At 45.6% G+C, this 18,486-nt stretch overlaps 1 protein-coding gene and 8 non-coding genes across 9 annotated transcripts; all 9 read left to right on the forward strand.

Annotated features, from left to right (window-relative positions):
- The first annotated feature begins 1,947 nt into the window (after window positions 1–1,947).
- LOC119277414 (prostatic spermine-binding protein-like) lies at window positions 1,948–5,189 on the forward strand. Its single transcript, XM_037558692.1, has 2 exons — window positions 1,948–2,490; window positions 4,626–5,189. The coding sequence occupies exons 1-2, from the start codon at window positions 2,107–2,109 to the stop codon at window positions 4,881–4,883; spliced, it is 642 nt and encodes a 213-aa protein (XP_037414589.1). The 5' UTR covers window positions 1,948–2,106; the 3' UTR covers window positions 4,884–5,189.
- LOC119283022 lies at window positions 3,386–3,480 on the forward strand. The gene has a single exon (XR_005138983.1). It is a non-coding gene; the product is annotated as a small nucleolar RNA Z119 (small nucleolar RNA).
- On the forward strand, window positions 3,514–3,613 carry LOC119283021. The gene has a single exon (XR_005138982.1). It is a non-coding gene; the product is annotated as a small nucleolar RNA Z119 (small nucleolar RNA).
- On the forward strand, window positions 3,647–3,746 carry LOC119283018. The gene has a single exon (XR_005138980.1). It is a non-coding gene; the product is annotated as a small nucleolar RNA Z119 (small nucleolar RNA).
- Window positions 3,779–3,877, forward strand: LOC119283023. Its single transcript, XR_005138984.1, has one exon. It is a non-coding gene; the product is annotated as a small nucleolar RNA Z119 (small nucleolar RNA).
- Window positions 3,911–4,008, forward strand: LOC119283024. The gene has a single exon (XR_005138985.1). It is a non-coding gene; the product is annotated as a small nucleolar RNA Z119 (small nucleolar RNA).
- Window positions 4,046–4,140, forward strand: LOC119283020. Its single transcript, XR_005138981.1, has one exon. It is a non-coding gene; the product is annotated as a small nucleolar RNA Z119 (small nucleolar RNA).
- LOC119283010 lies at window positions 4,242–4,329 on the forward strand. Its single transcript, XR_005138973.1, has one exon. It is a non-coding gene; the product is annotated as a small nucleolar RNA Z122 (small nucleolar RNA).
- LOC119283009 lies at window positions 4,367–4,452 on the forward strand. Its single transcript, XR_005138972.1, has one exon. It is a non-coding gene; the product is annotated as a small nucleolar RNA Z122 (small nucleolar RNA).
- Window positions 5,190–18,486: the final 13,297 nt, after the last annotated feature.

Genomic DNA, 18,486 nt, shown 5'->3' on the forward strand with positions numbered 1-18,486 from the left:
TTTGCCACGAGGTGATAAATTTTGTTATGTTTTGAGACTCATGTTTCCCTGTACTAACAACGCAGCTGAGTACGAGGCTTTGCTTCATGGGCTTCATATGGCTAAGGAAATGAACCTCAGCCAGGTCACGTGTTTGGGCGACTCATATTTAGTTGCTCAACATGTCTCTGGAACTTGGGGCTCTAAAGATCCTCTCATGGCGGCTTACAGACACGTTGTTACAGTCATCGTCATTTCAAAGGATACCAAGTTGATCACATTGACCGCCAACTCAATGAGGCAGCAGATGCACTGTCTCGCCTGGGATCTCAACATAAGCCTATTACACCAATTTTTTCCTGGATGTTTTGCATAACCCGTTTGTCAAACTACCGACGGAGGAAGATATTGCTGTTCTTGACCTGGAGGCAGCTCTTGTTGCATCTGTCCCTACGACACTAGATTGGACAATACCTTACCTGGCTTATCTTACTCGTGGCGAGCTCCCTGAAGAGGAAATCATCGCCCGTCTGATTATCAGGAGGTCTAAGTCTATGACTATAGTCAATGGCAAGTTACATAGGAGAAGTATTACATGTGTTTTCAGCGTTGTGTTTCTCCTACGGATGGCCATGATATTCTCAATGAAATTCATTTTGGCAATTGTGGTCATCATGCCAGCTCAAGGGCTTTGGCCGTGATGGCTTTTAACACGGCTCTTACTGGCTCACAACTTATGCAGATGTAGAGGACATAGTTCACAAATGTGATGGATGTGAGAAAATTGCACGTCAGGCTCATGTGCCGGCTCAAGAACTTCGGATGATCCATGCATGGGGGCTGCTGGCGAAAAGGAGACTAGATCGAGACACCCCTTGCTAATCCTTCACAACCCAGACCACTAAGGCGATAGGGGATACCAGATCGCCCTTTGGTCAGCCCGAGCGAAACAAACAGAGAAGGATCCAGATAAGGGGGAAAGAAAGGGTCTTAACATCGATCAACGGTGAGTAAGAGGAACAAGAAACCCTAAGGTGTCAAAAAAGGGAGACGAGGTTTGGTGGGAGAACCCTATTTGGTTGCGACAAAGTGTCGACCCTTCATATGGAGAGGAGTGACCGAGCAACACACTAGGTTAACCCATTAGCTAGCACAAGGGCAAGTTTCGTGTACATTTTTTCTATCGGTTTTGGGGACCTTCTTCTAGAAGGTTCTTGAACAGGGTTTTTAATGTTAGGTTTCTTTTCAACTATTTTTCTAGTTTCTTTTGGTTTTCTATTTATCAATTTTTTTCATGAATTATCAATTTGCAAAAAATGTTTGGAATATTTGAAAAATTGAATTTTTTTTGTGTTTTATCATTTTTTGTTTCAAATTTTACCCATGGAATATTCAAATTTTACCCATGGAATATTCAAATTTTGTTCATAAAAATGTCATGAATTTCATTTTTTGTTCATGTTTTCAAAAACACTTTCCGTTTAAAAAACTGTTTGGAATTTCAAATTTTGTTCACTTTTTCCAAAAAGTGGTCAAAATCTTCAATTGCTGCTCACAATTTCAAAATTTATTTGCTTTTTGGAATTTCAATTTTTTTCACGTTTTTCAAAAAAGTTTACTTTTAGAAAATGTTCAGAATTTCAAAATTTTGTTCGCAGGAGGTCCCGTTTGGTGGGACTTGCGATGGAATTTCATTTGCTGATTGGGCTAACTTTTCGTTACATGTGGGTAACGCAACCATCTGTGGGATGGGCCTAAAGAACGACGGGTTTTGACCCAAAGCACACTACTCTCGCTCTGGCGTTAGTCGCGTCCAAATCCTCACGCTGCCGTCAGCCCTAGCCGTTTTTCCCCACCTCACGAGCTCTCACCACCCACGAACAAACCCCTCGCAGCCGTCCGATCCTCCGCCACGTCATGGATCCGCGTGCCTGTTCTTGTACCCAACGACCAGGATCTGTGCTGGCCCATCCGCCCAAACCTAGAGGCCTCTCGGCCCTCTTGTTCTTCCCCGCCGGCTACAAATCGCCCAAAATTTCCCCTGAATTTTCCACAACCACAACACCAACTTAAACCAGAGGCGAAATTTTCTCGCGAGAGTTCGTGTGTAGTAGAGGAGTTGAGGAGATGAAGCCGGCGGTTGAAGGTGACGAGCGTGCGGCGGAGATCGCCCGCATCAAGGCTGCCGCGGCCGCCGCCAAAAAGGCGGCGGAAGAGGTGGTGGATGTGGACGATGAGGGTGAGGACGACGAGGGAGATGAGGAGGAGGAGGCGGTTGACGGCGACGACGACGACGACGACGACGAAGTCGACGACGATGGGGAAGAGGACGAGGACGAGGGGGTGGAGGGTGAGGATAAGGGGTCGGCGGCGCAGCAGGTGGTCGACATCTCCGACGAGGACGACGACGGCGGTGATGAAGAGGAGGGCGGTGACGATGATGACGACGACGACGACGACGACGATGACGAGGAGGATGACGACGAAGTCGACGAGGAGGAAGAGCCCGAGGTATAAGTTTCTCATCATCTTGTATTTTTTTCGTCATCTCAAATATATGCCATCTCAGTACTTTCGGTTACGTTTACTCCATGAACATTTACTTCCGTCATGTTAGAGAAATTCCAGATCTGTCTTCAGATCTTGTCGATACATGCTTTCCTCAAAGAAACCGTATTTCTCGTGGCTGTCGATTAATGTGTTTAGATCTTGAAAAAAGCACGCAGGACAGTTGCATCTGGCTAGTTAGATAGATTTAGAAATCGGGATTTGTTCTTTTGCTCAACCTGCAGCTTTTTCTGCTCTGTGTTCGTTTAGATCTTGTCGACTTTACTCTGCTATACCGTTCAACCTTTACCTGTCCTTCCATTGTGTGGTAGTTGACATTCAATTGGCATATCCACCGGCCGTCCGTTGTTGTGTGGTTTGCAGTGTAGCCCATCAGATCAGAACCACGCCCCTTTTCCGAGAATAGTCAAGGGCAAAGTATATGTCCTCTTTGATATACTTGCTATATTTAGTTGTTAAACGAAAAAAAATAATCCTTGTTAAGGGATGGTTTTCCATCTGAGCTGTTACCCTATAAGCCACACAATAGAGATGGGGCTACGATATGCCATCTATGAATTATCTTACTGTATTAGATCTGCCTTGTGGTCTTCCAAGGTATCTTGTTTGCAGGAAATCTCACTATTTCCCACTCAGATCCAAAGCCACCTAGATATGCAACCAATTTGGATAGTGGGCTTAGTTCTCGTTTCTCACACAGATCCAAATACACACACACACACACACACACACACACACACACACACACACACACACACACACACATATATATGCAAAGTATATAGTGTAGATCTGTCAGATTTGATAGTAGGCCTTCTTTCCAGCCCTGTCCATGTGTGATTGGAGATGAGGATCATCAGAGGCTGTTTCTGAGGATGTGCCTAGGGCTCGTCCTATGTTGCACATTTACTGATTTGCCTATCTGATCCAAACCACTAGTCAAACACTTACATTTTCATTTCTTTATTTTGTTGAGGAGGTGATGAACATCAGAGGCTGTTTCTGAGGATGAGCCTAGAGCTCTTACTATGTTGCAAAATAGCTGATTTGCCTATCTGATCCAAAGCACTAGTCAAACACTTTCATTTTCTTTTCTTAATTTTGCTGAGGAGATGATGAATATCAGAGGCTGTTTCTGAGGATGAGCCTAGAGCTCTTCATATGCTGCAAAATAACTGATTTGCCTATCTGATCCAAAGCACTAGTCAAACACTTTCTATTTTCTTTTTTCTTTTGCCAAGGAGATGATGAATATCAGAGGCTGTTTCTGAGGTTGAGCCTAGAGCTCTACTATGTTGCAAAATAACTGATTTGCCTATCTGATCCAAATTACTATTCACACACTTTCATTTTCTTTTCTTTATTTTGCCGAGGAGATGATGAATATCAGAGGCTGTTTCTGAGGATGAGCCGAGCTCTACCTATGTTGTAAAATTACTGATTTGCCTATCTGATCCAAATTACTATCCAAATACTTTATATTTTCTATTTTATTTTGCCTAGGAGATGATGAATATCAGAGGCTGTTTCTGAGGATGAGCCTAGAGCTCTCCATATGTTGCAAAATAACTGATTTGCCTATCTGATCCAAAGCACCACTAGGTAGAAGTTTTTTTTTTGGGCTACTGGTGAGAAGCTGTATGTAGGCTATGCTTGCTATCTTGGCTGTTTTGTCAAAATTTGTTTTACCTTCATTTGGGAAATGATGATTAATTCTTCAGATATGTCCTAAACGGGCTTTTAAAAGAATGGTGACAAATTGCACGTCAGTCTGATCCCCTATGGTTTTAAACTAATTTTTTAGTAGTATTCACTTTTATTTGGGAAATGATGATTATTTCATCTCAGATGTCCTTTACGGATTATTCAGAATGATGAGAAATTGCACGTCAGTCTGATCCCAAACTGTAGTTAAACTGTTAATTTATATTGATCTGTCACTAGTTGATTTATGTTGGTGATTGTCCACCAAATAATTGGTTTGCCCTTCTCATCTGTGATGAACATTCCTATAATAGTCAACTAGCATCGTTGTGAGCAGTCAAACTAATTTAGACCCTTGCACTGTTGTTTGGCAGGAGGAGCTAGGAACTGAATATCTGGTGCAGCCGCTTGGCCGTGCTGAAGACGAAGAGCATTCCAGTGACTTCGAGCCAGAAGAAAATGGTGATGGTGCTGAGGACGAGGAGATTGAGGATGACGATGCTGAGGATGGTGAGGATCCTGTCAAGGCGCAATCCTCATCAAAGAGGAAGAGGTCTGGTGGGGAGGATGAAGATGATGACGACGGTGATGATGATGGTGATGATGATGAGAAGCCTCCATCAAAGCGATAGTCAATTTGTTCGTGCTGATCTGTGATCTTCTCTGCTTGGGCCACGAAGGAAAATAATCCTCATGGAGAGGATTGTTGGTAAATGCTGTAGCTTTAGGACATCTGTGGTAGGTGTAGCAGCTCAAACTTGAGTCTACCCATGTTAGTTGTTAGTGCATACTGCTGATGTTGATTAACAGCCTCCGGGAACTTCTGTATGAGCATTAGATATGGGGCTTGTTATATGCTTGTGTAGCTTCTGATTAAAACCTTTGGAATGTGGATGCTCTGTTCTGAATCTTGTTTTCATGATATTTCTCTTGAACTAGCTTGCTGTTATTTTCTCTTGGTAATATTTTTGTTTAAGCGCTTAGAAAACATTTGCTGTTATTGGCACTTACATTCTTTCTTTGAATTCCCTCAACAAGCCTGATAACATTAAATTAATTCTATCACAGTGCCATTGCTCGCTTAGTGTCATGGCTGTTAGCTCTGGCTTCATGATTTCACAACCACTAGTCATCCGTCTTAGCAGGCGTTCAACCAAAGTACTCGTTCTGCTCTCGTAAATTGGAGATTGAGAGCTCGGGGTACACAGATAAAATAAATGGATGTTAATTAGGACGCAAAATGGCCAGACAGGGGGCCGGTACTGTCGAAGCGTCCGGCATGTTCATGTTAAGACTTCACGAGTGCACTGGAGGAATCCACAGAAATCCTTCTACAGTCGCAAATGGCAATCCTTCGTTTCAATCACTAGTGCACTGTTAGATGCAGTCACGCAATGCAAGCATCAATCTCAAATCTAGGATTTCAGCTCTGACGGGCTGGAAATACCAGCCAGCCAACCATTTAGGGCATGTTTGGTTGCCGTGGTGAACAGTTCCTGAATCGCATACACTTCTCAAACCAGCCTGGTTGAGCAAAAACAGGCCCTAATACGTCATCTGCAAGTTGTTTGGTTGCCTGCATCTAGTGTCCCTGCATTAGGTAATACACAAGTGCACTTTGTTTGGTTGCCTGCATTGGCCCAAGCGGCACATGAACATGGCGTTTGGTTGCATACGGCATACAATGTTGTGCTTACCTTGTACCCTAGTTGATGAGCTTACCCACAATGATCACACCTAGCACACCAACGCCACAACACATCAATGACGATGAACTGGGCGAAGATGATGAAGTTCTTCAGCTTCAGCCCAAACTGACGATCCACCTTAACACCTTCCACTTTGACACCTCCAACCATGCCACTGTCAACACTGCTGCCTCCGTGCTTTCGCACCCAGCCGGAGTAAACTTGGTCTGCTGCCTGCTTAGTCTTGAACCCTCTATGGCTGCTGTTGCTATACGATGCCACTTGTGCATTGGCTTCTTCCCATGAACTATAAACCCCTGAAGCCGTACCGATGAACACGACAATACCACTTGCCCTATCAATGCACAAGAGCAAGAGTTGAAGCAACAAATCAATGGAGCACAGAAGTAGCAAGCAAAGTAGCACACAAACAACAATGGAGCAGAAGAGAAGTAAAGCATGCATGATCATACGACATAGCAAGTTCAACCTAGCACTACCTTGGTGTTAACCTACCACCACATCCAAAAGAGGGTGTCATCCTACCACCGCAAGTTCACCATCAGCGTGAGGGGTTAGTATATACCACCTCACCAAAATATACAGACCATCAAATTGTTTTTCAGCCCTAGCTACACAAAATGTACGTCATCATCGTCATCGTCATCGTCATCGCCACCACCATCGCCGTCGGGGATCATGCATGCTCATAGGCAGCACTACTCTAGTAGTAGTGCTTGCCCAGCCAGCTCCCGAGTCACAACACCCTGTGAACGTCTGCCATGGCAACGAACCCAACACCCTGGGCCTTGTTGTCAAGTAGGTGGCTAAGAGCTGCCATGAGAGCCTCGTCGCTGAAGCCACCCTGGGTCATGACAGCGCCATATAGGTTAGGGTGGACGTCGAGGGGCTTGCACTCCCTGATGGCTGTTGCCACCTTCTTCACCGCCTCAGTCATGCTGCAAAAGACATTATCTCCTCCTCCATCAGGCCTCCTCTCTTCCTCTTCCTATCATGGGCGGGGTCAAATGGCTTGTCGAAGGGCTTCACAGCTGGCTTGTCAGGGCCATCAAGGACCTCAATGTCCGGGGACCCAGGAAAGTCTGGCATGGGAGAACCAAGAGGCTCCCCCGAGCCCATGGCATGCTTCCGAGTTGCCAGCCCGAAGTTGAAGATGTGCTGCATCTGGCTGTAGTTCTGTATGAGTGTGTTGAGGAACTCAGCGTCCCTTGGATGGTCCTAAGAATGAAACACAAATGTTGTTAGTTGCGATTAGGAGTAGGCAATGGTGGACAGTATGAAAAGGAAGAGGGCTGTGAGCTAACCGCGACATGGCCGGCGTAGTGCTCTGCCTCCAGAACTATGGAGCAAGTGTTCTCATCCCATGAGGCGCCGCTAAGATCTCTTAGCTTGGACACTTGGATCCATCGAACTCTCCATTTCCTCAGATGGTTGTACACCTGGGTGGCAGACACCTCCTGCCCACAGAACTCGAACACCTGCTTCACAACGGTGTTCAAGTGCACCTCCTTGAAGCCCTTGTCAGTCCTAACTCCACTAGAGTGAGCTCACACATCTTGTTCAACACGAACATGGACATGAACGGCTGCCACTTCATGTTGTTCGACCTACCATCCTTCTTTGCCTTTGCTGCTGCTACCTTGAGTGCAGCGACGGCGACAGCAGCAACAGGAGTTGGCTCAACGAGCACTACCGGCACATAGAGGGAATCAGACGCGAACACCTCTGAATCAGGTGCCATCTCCGACATAGGCTGCGAGTCCTTGACAAACGATGGAGCAAACTGATTGTCGGACAGGACAAGGGCCTGACTAAGATCTTGCGTCTGCGTGGTCATGTCCTACAATCGTAGCACGCATTGACGGTAAGCATAACACACAACATACCGGACAATCCATGAAAGCAGCAGCATACATGTACGTGGTTCATGACTATCATACTAAGCACATATGGTTTATCGCTATCATACTAAGCATACCGGACAACCTATGAGCACGAACATACATCTACAACAAATAACATGCTACAAATGGACCACCAATAGGTACAAATCACAGATCTAAGCACGAATCAACACAAGCACAACGTTCAACTTCAAACTCTACTACTAATCTAGCCTACCACATGCTTGAACATCTAGCCCTACCATAAGTTGCAACCGCAACATAGCAATCAACCATATCAACTCACAGATTAGACCACTAATCAACCATGCATCTAGATCAAACCCTAGCTGCAGCTCAGATCTAGCTAGAAGGAACAGAGATAAAGGGGGATTGAACTCACAGAGGCCATGGCTACAGCTCGAGGACGAGGGGGGACGGTCATGGAAGATCAACGTCGGCCGGTGAAGGAGCGTCGACACCGTGGATCGCCGGTCGATGAAGATGCGCCGCTTACCTGCTCGTCGGTGCCAATGCACGTCGGTGGGAAAGCTCGAACGGAGGGAGAACGGTGGCGGGAGTTGGGGCGGTGAGGGAGGGGGCTAAATAGGGGTGGACTCGGCGGGAGGTGAGCCGAAATCCTCCCGCCGATTTTTCAGCGACGCGGGCGAGCTCGCGCCATCTCCCTGCTCGCATGAGGGGAGAAGCGCGTCGCCCTCCCCTGCCTCGCCCGAGCCAGGCTCGTGAGCTACTGACGATTCGGGCGTTTCCCTTGGGCTTGGCCTGGACGTGCTTTAAGTTCCGTGCGGTGCGGGCCGCACAGTGAACGCATGCTACCAAACGGGCTGAATCTTTCCCGCACGGACGAGGCTGGGCCATATGCAGGTAACCAAACACGTCCTTAACCACATGCTGATTCACAGATAGCACAATATAGTTGAGATATAGATCTACAAGTAATATAGTTGGAGATATAGATCTACAAGTAACATGCCCGTGCTACGCTACAGAATGAGGAAAACAAGGAACAACACAAGAATGTATTGAGACATTGATCAAATCGATGTCATAAAGTTGATAGGTACACATAGCACAATAAAACATACGCTTCCCATCCGATAAAACGCTTCTTCTAAGCCAAACATTTAGAACATATACCAAATTCTTGTCAAACCTACAAAAAAAAGAAAATCGTCAAAAATAAATATTTACAAACGATGTTGGTCAAATAGTAATCAAATAATTACAGGAGAAAATCTTGGCAAAAAATTGACAAAATGTTAAACTGCAACTGGCCACAAGCATACATATTCCTTAAGCTAAAATACGTCTACTCACAACCAGAATGTGCTAAAAATGCTAAATTGCAAAATTTCTTATAGCAGTTGTTGCCTCACGAACCCGAAATAGTATTCAACATGAACATACTGGTATCATTTTTTAGGGGAATCTAGATCTGCCAAGAGACTATATAATGTGGCTACACTTCGAGCGCTCCGTCTCATCTCCAGCCATGGTATGCCAACCCAAGACTTGGTGTGTTTGAGCGACTATCTGCAAAATGAGAGTCAGATAGGATTTGCTCCACCATGGAACTAAACTAATTAAGAGATACTTCTTTTAAAACATTTCCAACAATTATGTCGGTTCATTTTGGTATATGAGTATACAGTCATGAATAGTGTCTTAGAAAAGAATAGCACCATTTCCCATGGGATTTCAAGTATATATAACTTACACACTATCAAAATTTACTTGAGAGATTAAAACTGATGCATGAACTCAAGGAGTTTGGGATACCACATCATCTAGGAGATGGAAGGGACGTGTTGAGGTCATAAAAAATCTATCTAGCTAAAGCAACACTGCACTCATTGGCACATATCAGACAAAATGTCAGAAGGCTATTATTAGTGCTACATATCTTTTATCATATAGGAGTTCCAAGTAGATCTCACATAACTACAGAGTATGTATATGCTTTCCAAAGAAATGATTATTTCAGATTATGTTCAACACAGAATAATATACAGCAAGCTGGGAAGTTAAATTACTTGATACAAAGTGTGTGATTCGAGAACTTATCTACTTAATAATACATTTAGTCGTCCTTGATCATGATCCTCTATTTATTTGGCACCAAACCATGCCAAGTACAAAAATTTGTCACAAGCCACAATGAAAAAACTCTGAATAGCAAATCTGGTACCAACCCGAGGATGGAGTACAGTGAATTTCACCAAGGATGAACTGCAAGCTTCCGCAAAGAATCAAGTAGGAAGTCTAAATCTGTAGCTCACATGGTACTGAGCCCATCCATAATCGATTCGTTCTAAACATTTAACAAATCACATGTTTAGGAGAGACTCCAATTTCAATCACACACATATCTGATACACATCTCTACTAAAAAAGTGACCAATTTCTTGGGTCTGATAGGAGAAATACATAAATTACGAAGGGATGATCTCGCTGGGAACGGACACAGTGGCTCGTGGTAATTGGCATTAGTGTGCCACCAGCAATGAGTAGTTCGCCACCGGCACAAATCCTCCGTGTCTACAATGCCTGGGCCAGTCATGGCGTTCCAACCGCTGGTAGGCTATATGAAAAAAGGGTCAACCAACCGGACAAAATCCCGCCAACCACTCCCCTCGCGCCACGTGTCCCCGCCGCCGTCTCCATCGCGCCTCCACCGCGCGGGCCCGCCGGGCCCATCCGGAGCCCGCCCGGGCCCGAGCCGCTGCCGTTGCACCCGGGGCGCCCGCTCCCCGCGCATGAGCGCCGCCCGCTCTCCTCCCCGCCGACCACTTCCCCACCGCGGGTCCGTCCTTCACCGGAATCGCGCCGCCGGCCTCGTCCTCGATCGAGGAGCACGACGCCTCCAGCGCCCCGTGTGGGCCACGACCCCCCAAGGCCCAGCCCAGCTCCAACCGGCCCAGCTAGGCCTACCTCCCTGCCAACCTGGGCTCGACCCGCCAAATCCCGCCCGGGCGTCGTTTAGTCTATCCCGCGCTCACATGTTTTTTTGCTGAAAATGGCCAAGTCCCTGCATTGCTACATAATGTGTGCATCTTTGTTAGCTTGTAACTATGTGCATGTGGCTCCGCTTTCCGTGCATAATATGTCAAAATGTTTCCCAGAGTGCTCTTCATGATGGAGTAGTTTGCATGCATGTTGCTGCTCATATGGTTATTTTAATCTTTGTTGCAAAACTGCTATATGATATAAACTGCTGGAATCTGCTGATTGTTAACATCATTTGTGCATCTTGTGAGTGCCACAAGTTTGTCCCTGTTGATGCTATGATGATGATGATGATCTTGATATGCACATGTTCTGATCTTCATGCTCTACATGTTGGTGTGCTTTGCATTCATGTTAGGGTGTATCTTGATATCTTAATCCCGGTTGCAATAGTGCATGTTGCCGTTAACTGCTGAAAACTGCTGCAACTTGCTGATTTGTCATTTTTGTTGCATTTTGTGTATGCATCCTATGAGCATGATTTCTACATGTTTTAGGAGCATTTGCATGCCATCTTTACAGGGGTGCAATCCATGTATTTTTATATGCCCTGTAGTGAGTGCATCAAGCTTGTGAAGTGGCCTACTCGCTGTTAACTTTTTGTCAAGTCTGTTTCTGTCATATCATGATGCCATGTTTGCTGGATGCTACCAATTTATGCATGCATATTATGGAGATGCTTAGTTGACATGTTTTATTGTTTATGTTATGATCTGTCATTCCATGCCTTTGTATGCCCTATATATGTCCTGGAGCATATGTTTTCATTGCCATGAACATGCTTATACAATGTTCCAGATTTCTGTTAACTTCATGATGTTATGTTATGAGCTTGATAGTAATTATTCTATGCCTCTTATGGAGATGCTCCAATTACATGTTTTGTATTATGCTATGATTACTCTGTTCACATGCCATGTTTTCTAATTTTGGATATCATATGCCTCTGTTTCATGCTTGCAAACATGCTATCATAATGTTGCTGTTTTACACTTGCTGAAACTGTTTCAATATTCAATTTTGTCATGTTGGTTCCTACTAATCCATGAGCCATATGCATATGATACCATGATGTTATTTGCTATTTGTTATGTGTAATTTGATTCCATGCCCTTGGTTTCTATGTTTACTTGCTTTAGCTTGTCTCTTTCTTGCTCTCAAGTTGCCATCATATTAACTCTGCTCATGCATATGCTGCTGTGTTATAAAATTGCTTTTTTCATTGATCATATTGGCTTAATCTTGATGCCTATGAACCCGAACCTTAATGATATTTGAAGTATGTTATATGTACATGAATTTCATGTCAAGTTTATGTTTATATGATTCTTGTAGCATGTTGTTTTGATGTTTGCAAAGTGCCTACTTGCTGTTTTGGGCAGATTGTTGTTATAACTTGTTTGGAGTGTATGTGTTGCACCGTTGCTCCGTTTTGAGCATGCTTTATATGAAACTTGCTTGATTTTGCATTTAGTTTCATCTTATCATGTTGCATCCATGTTTTGAGAGTGTTTGCTTGATGTTTGAATGCATTTTACATCAATGCCATGTTTAACTTGTTTTGCTCATATCTTCTAGGCCGTAGCTCCGAATTAAATGAACTTTATATGGAACTTGACTATGTTTTTGTGTAGATCATCTTGATGCATATTAACTTGTTGTTTAACTACTTGAACATAAGATTTATTCAGATCTGGACTAATTTCGAAATTTGCATATGAGGACTTACCAGATTTGCTATATGTTGTTTCCGGCCTCATTTAAACTTGCTTTGATGTGTTGTTCTTGTATGCATCATCTCTTGCCATGAGTAGCATCATATAGACTTGTCATGCATCATACTTGGTTGAGCATCATGTCATGTTTATGTGTTGTGTGTTTACCTTGTTGTTTGCTTCTTTCCGATTGTGCTTCTTCTCGATAGTTCCTGTTTCATTGCGATCGTGAGGATTCGTTCGACTACGCTTGGTTCGTCTTCGCCCGTTCGTGTTCTTCATGGACTCGTTCTTCTTCCTAGCGGGATTTCAGCCAAGATGACCGTTACCCTGGATCTCACTACTATCATTGCTATGCTAGTTGCTCCGTTCTATCGCTATGCTGCGCTACCTATCTTTTGTTTATCAAGCCTTCCAAATTGCCATGTCAGCCTTTAACCTTTTTACCCTTCCTAGCAAAGCGTTGTTTGGCTATATTACCGCTTTTGCTCAGTCCCTCTTATAGCGTTGTTAGTTGCGGTGAAGTTGAAGAATGCTCCATGTTGAAACATGTTTATGTTGGGATATCACAATATCTCTTATTTTAATTAATGCATCTATATACTTGGTAAAGGGTGGAAGGCTCGGCCTTATGCCTGGTGTTTTGTTCCACTTTTGCCGCCTTAGTTTCCGTCATACCGGTGTTATGTTCCTTGATTTTGCGTTCCTTACGCGGTCGGGTTTATGGGAACCCTTTGACAGTTTGCTTTGAATAAAACTCCTCCAACAAGGCCCAACATTGGTTTTACCATTTGCCTAACAACCTATAACCTTTCCCTTGGGAGTAATTAACCCGAGGGTCATCTTTATTTTAACCCCCCCGGGCCAGTGCTTCTCTAAGTGTTGGTCCGAACTGAGTAGACTGCGGGGCCACCTCCGGGAAATTGAGGGCTGGTTTTACTCGTAGCTTGACTCATCCAGTGTGCCCCGAGAACGAGATATGTGCAGCTCCTATCGGGATTTGTCGGCACATTCGAGCGGTCTTGCTGGTCTTGTTTTACCATTGCCGAAATGTCTTGTAACCGGGATTCCGAGACTGATCGGGTCTTTCCGGGAGAAGGAATATCCTTCGTTGGTCGTGAGAGCTTATAATGGGCTAAGTTGGGACACCCCTGCAGGGTATAAACTTTTGAAAGCCGTGCCTGCGATTATGTGGCAGATGGGAATTTGTTAATGTCCGGTTGTAGAGAACTTGACACTTGACTTAATTAAAACGCATCAACCGCGTGTGTAGCCGTGATGGTCTTTTCTCGGCGGAGCGGGAAGTGAACACGGTTTGGGTTATGTTTGAACGTGAGTAGTTTCAGGATCACTTCTTGATCATTACTAGTGTGTGATTGTTTGCGTAGCTTTTCATCTTATTCTTGTATTCGTAAGTTAGCCACCATATCATGCTTAGTCGCTGCTGCAACCTCACCACTATCCATTCCATTCCCATTAAGCTTTGCTAGTCTTGATACCCATGGTAATGGGATTGCTGGGTCCTCGTGGCTCACAGATTACTACAACAACAGTTGCAGGTACAGGTAATGCGATGATCATGACGCGAGAGCGATGCTTGCTTGTTTTGATTTCTTCTTCTGCTTCGTCGTTCAGGGGATAGGTTCCTAGTCGACAGCCTGGGCTAGCAGGGTGGATGTCGTTTGAGTTTCTATTTGTGTTTTGTCCATAGTCGGATGTTGCTCTAATGTTTGATGATATTGCATTTGTGTGGCATTGTATGCCTCTTGTACGTATCCCCAACTATTATGTAATGGTATGATGTAATGATATCCACCTTGCAAAAGCTTCTCCAATATGCGCTTCTATCCTTGGTGGGACCTTCGAGTTCCTTTATGATAGGGTCGCATATTGGGCATGACAAGTAAGACTCAAGCAAACAACGAAAAATGGAGCAACTTACTAGAGAACATACTTGGACATGGCAGCAAGCCAGCAACCACTGCTATCCTCTCCGTCTCCAATTGACTGCACAACCGGATCTAGAAGGAGAGCTACTCGGGCATGCTCAAAGCAAAATCTGATTTATTGAGACCTAATTATCGAGGTGGTGTTTGGTTGAGTTGTGGATTTCAGAAAAACTGCCATGAGCTGTCAGAAAGCAGCTGTGAGGTGGTAACTGTGAAAAAGCTGAAAGTTGAGGAACCGTGAAACTGCGCTTTTGATAGAAATTGTCTGTAATGTCCCTGAAGCTCCAGGAAAATGTTTATGTGCTACTTGATCGTAAAACAATGATCTATAAACGGATTGACAAATAAATGACCATTATAGAAAGAAACAAATACTCAACTTTTAAGTTATAAGGTTATAATAATCTGAACAATAGCATAATAAAGAAATTGAACATACATATATGATTCAAAGTTAATGTATTCCAAATTTGCTGCAGTACTTTAGAACATCCGTACAAACTGTTCATAGAAATTTGGCCACATATTAATCATCTCAATACAACCAGACGCCATTGCATGAGAAGGCGTTCATGAGCTACAGGTTTGCTGCGGCCGTGAAGTTGAGACGAAGGTGTGATGTGAAATTTATTGAAAGAAAGGAAATTACCTTGTGCGCTCTGTTGTGCTAGTTTCGTGTGCGTCCATCGGTGGCTCGCCGCTGCTAGCTTCCTGCTCCGCCGTGCAGCTGTATCCTGTCGTGGTTGAATCGGTGTGAGATGTCAGAATTGGAGCCTGGATGGATACGAGGGATGCGGGGCCGGGAAGGGGAGCGGCCAGAGTTTGGGCGGCATGGCCGGAGTTTGGGCGGCTGGGCGGGCGGCAAAGAGAGGAGAGGGGACCGGCGGTGCCGCGGTGGGGAGTCTGGGAGTTCTCGAAGCCTCTGTTTCTATCACGAGAGACGAAGAACTTCCAGCTCTTTTTTCATCTAAAGAACAGTTCCTGTGTGTGGGGTGTTTTTTTGCAAAAGTGCAAGGGGGCACTTGGTCTCAAGATCAGCCGTACATTCTGGATCAGATGGTGCAGATGGCACAAAGGCAGACACATCATCGTCACTAACTCCCATTTTTACAGGATATATATATAGGATGGGTCTATTATGATAACACCCTATAGAGTCTTATTCTGCACACCAAACGCTTATTCTGCTAACAGTTTCGGACCGCGCATGACTCCTAAATCGAACCACTTTATTAACTAAAAAAACACACACACCTCCCCACGCAACCCACCTCCAACCGCAAACCTCTCCCACCTCCTTCCTCCTTCGGTGCACCAACCCTGCACCCACCCGCCTGACGCGGCCTCCTCGCCGGCCACGCGGCCTCCCCATCGGTGCCACCTTCCTCCCCCGATGCTGTCTTCCTCTACCCGGCCCCGCGGCCTCCTCCCCGGCGCCATCTTCATGTTCCCGACCCTGCGGCCTCCTCCCTGGCGCCACCTTCTTCTCCCCCGTCCCTGTACCCTCCTCCCAGGCGCTGCCGCGCACCCAGCCGTGCGTCACCAGGGGAGCGACCCCGCGCGTACCTGCCCTCGCCGCCACCCCGGGTGCGGGCACAACACCTCTGCCTACCTTCCCCATATCAAACCCGCCTCCACGGCGGCCGGATCCGCCGCCCCTGCGACACGGGGGTCAACTTCGACCTCCTCCGCGCGCCCACGGGGTCCCGCGCTACCACCAGCAAACTCGCCGGATCCGGCCTCCCTGATGGCCGTGGAGTACGAAGACGACCGGATCCCCCTCCCCGCGATGATAGGCTCTCCTCCAGCGCGCCTACCACGACCACAACGGGGAAAGGTACCCCCCACTGCCTCTCTTCAGCGACGGGGGTTGCCGGCGACTCCCCCTCCCCGTTCTGGTGGCGCTGTGCTCCGGCCGGCTCCTCCAGCGAGCTTGCAGACGACGGGAGGAGGAGATCCGGCGGTCACCGACTGTGGCCGAGGCCGTGGCCACCACGCGCGTCAACAATAGCGAGATTCCACCCCCTGGATGCACTGCAGTTCAGTTTTGGTGGGCGCCACTCTCCTCTTACGGGCGTGTGTGCAGTGCGGTCCGACGGCGGGGTAGCCACCACTGCACTCCGGCGGTCCTCTTCCCGTCACGTACAAAAAAACATGCCCAGGTCCAATTTTTCGTTGTTGTTATCCACTGACGGCGAGCAGTGCAGCTTGCTATCGTTGCAGGTGAGTTGGGGCGTCCGTGCAGTGCGCAAGCACTTGAGGATGATTGCCACGAACTTCGGCAGGAGGTTCTCCAGTTGGATTGTTGATGCAGTTTTTTGGATTGTTGCTGCAGTTTACTTGGTGTGGACAGGAGGTTCTCCAGCTGGCCCATGCAGCGAGAAATGCAGGTTGCTCTTCGTTGCAGGTCGGATTGTTTTCGCTGTTGCTCGCACACATCACCGGTGGTTCAGCGGAGCACCCCCTCGCAGCTCTCTCCTTCTCCAACATGCAGTTCACCGACGACGGCCTTCAGTTTGTTTTGGTTGCTGTCGATGCCATCCCCGCTGCAGTATAGTGTATGTGTGTGTTTTGCGTGGTAGCCGGCTGGGGGCCTATGCTCCTGTACAATGTAAAAATAGCATGAAAATGAAGTGCACTTCTGTTGTATCCAGGTTTCAGTTCCCCCTAATATACATTGGACATGCAAAAAAACTATGTCAAGAGGTTCACTTCTGTCGACAGGAGAGGTTCATTTTTATTGTGTGGAGAGGTTCTCTTAACCATACTATGCACTTTTTCTGTTTTTTAGAGGTTCGCTCCACACTAGTATGCATTTCTTTTCGTTTTAAATAATAACAAAAAGAATTGCGTGCAATCCTCTGTGATGACATTGCAGTGCGCTTTCTCGTCTGATGCAGCACACTAAAATTGACAAATATGGTCCACTTAATCCTATGAAACAAGTTAGAAAATGACAAAAAAAATCATACAGTGCGCTTAGATTTGTGTCTTGGTTCATTTTTCGCTTGATGTGGTTCACTTAGACCCAATGTGAAGTACACTCCACTTCCTCGTCTAAGAAAATTTTGGTTCGACAAAAAAGAATGATGCAGTTCATTTGCCCGTCTGATGTAGTGCGTTTTTCTGTCCGATGCAGTTCCCTTCATCGATTTTGGGTCCATGAAAAACAGTGTCCGCATTTCCTTAAAATCAAAACTGCTCTTAAACTGTAAGAAATTAGTGGAAGTGTTCTACATGAAAAAGTTGCGCCTCGTCGATATCTTTCCAACGGCATATCATTTGAATCATTTCGACAACCGGTTTGTAAAAATTTCAAAAAAAATGGCAGCTGCCACACGTCCTCTGCCGCACGATTTTCAAAATTAACTTAAAACCGTAAGCAATCTCAAAACCATTCCTACATATGATAGTTGCGCCTGGTCCATAGCTTTCCAACGACGTATTACACGCTTTGTTTCGACAAACAGTTCAAAAACTAGAGCGAAAACAGTACCAACAATTTGAAAAAATTTGAAAAACAGAATTCCGTGATTTAGTAAATTTGAAACTGCTCTTAAACCGTAATAAATTAGAGAAAGATTTATATATGAAAAAGATGCGCCTCGACGATATCTATCCAATGGAGCATCATTTGCTTCATTCAGACAAGCGGTTTAGAAAAAAACGCGAAAAAACGCTCGGTGTCACTCGTCATCCGCCGCACTATTTTCATAACTGCTCTTAAACCGTGTGGAATCTCGAAAAGTGTTCAACATGTCGAAGTTGCGCCTAATCCATAGCTTTTCAATGGTATATTACACGCCTTATTCCGATAAACGGTTAAAAAATTAGAGCAAAAACAGTACCCGAAAAACACCGCGTGCAATTTTTTTCGACACGAAGTTCACTAGTCTCTATTGCAGTGCTCGTCGTCAAAATGGTGCAGTGCGCTTCTGTTGAGCGTGCAGTG

This window comes from Triticum dicoccoides, chromosome 3B, assembly GCF_002162155.2.
Source record: "Triticum dicoccoides isolate Atlit2015 ecotype Zavitan chromosome 3B, WEW_v2.0, whole genome shotgun sequence".
Classification (NCBI taxonomy): domain Eukaryota; kingdom Viridiplantae; phylum Streptophyta; class Magnoliopsida; order Poales; family Poaceae; genus Triticum; species Triticum dicoccoides.

Excerpts from the sequence above, each read along its gene's own strand:
- LOC119277414 (XM_037558692.1), top strand. The coding sequence starts at position 2,107 with ATGAAGCCGGCGGTTGAAGGTGACGAGCGTGCGGCGGAGATCGCCCGC. Across the intron at positions 2,491-4,625 it reads ACGAGGAGGAAGAGCCCGAG|GAGGAGCTAGGAACTGAATA; the intron begins GTATAAGTTTCT and ends GTTGTTTGGCAG.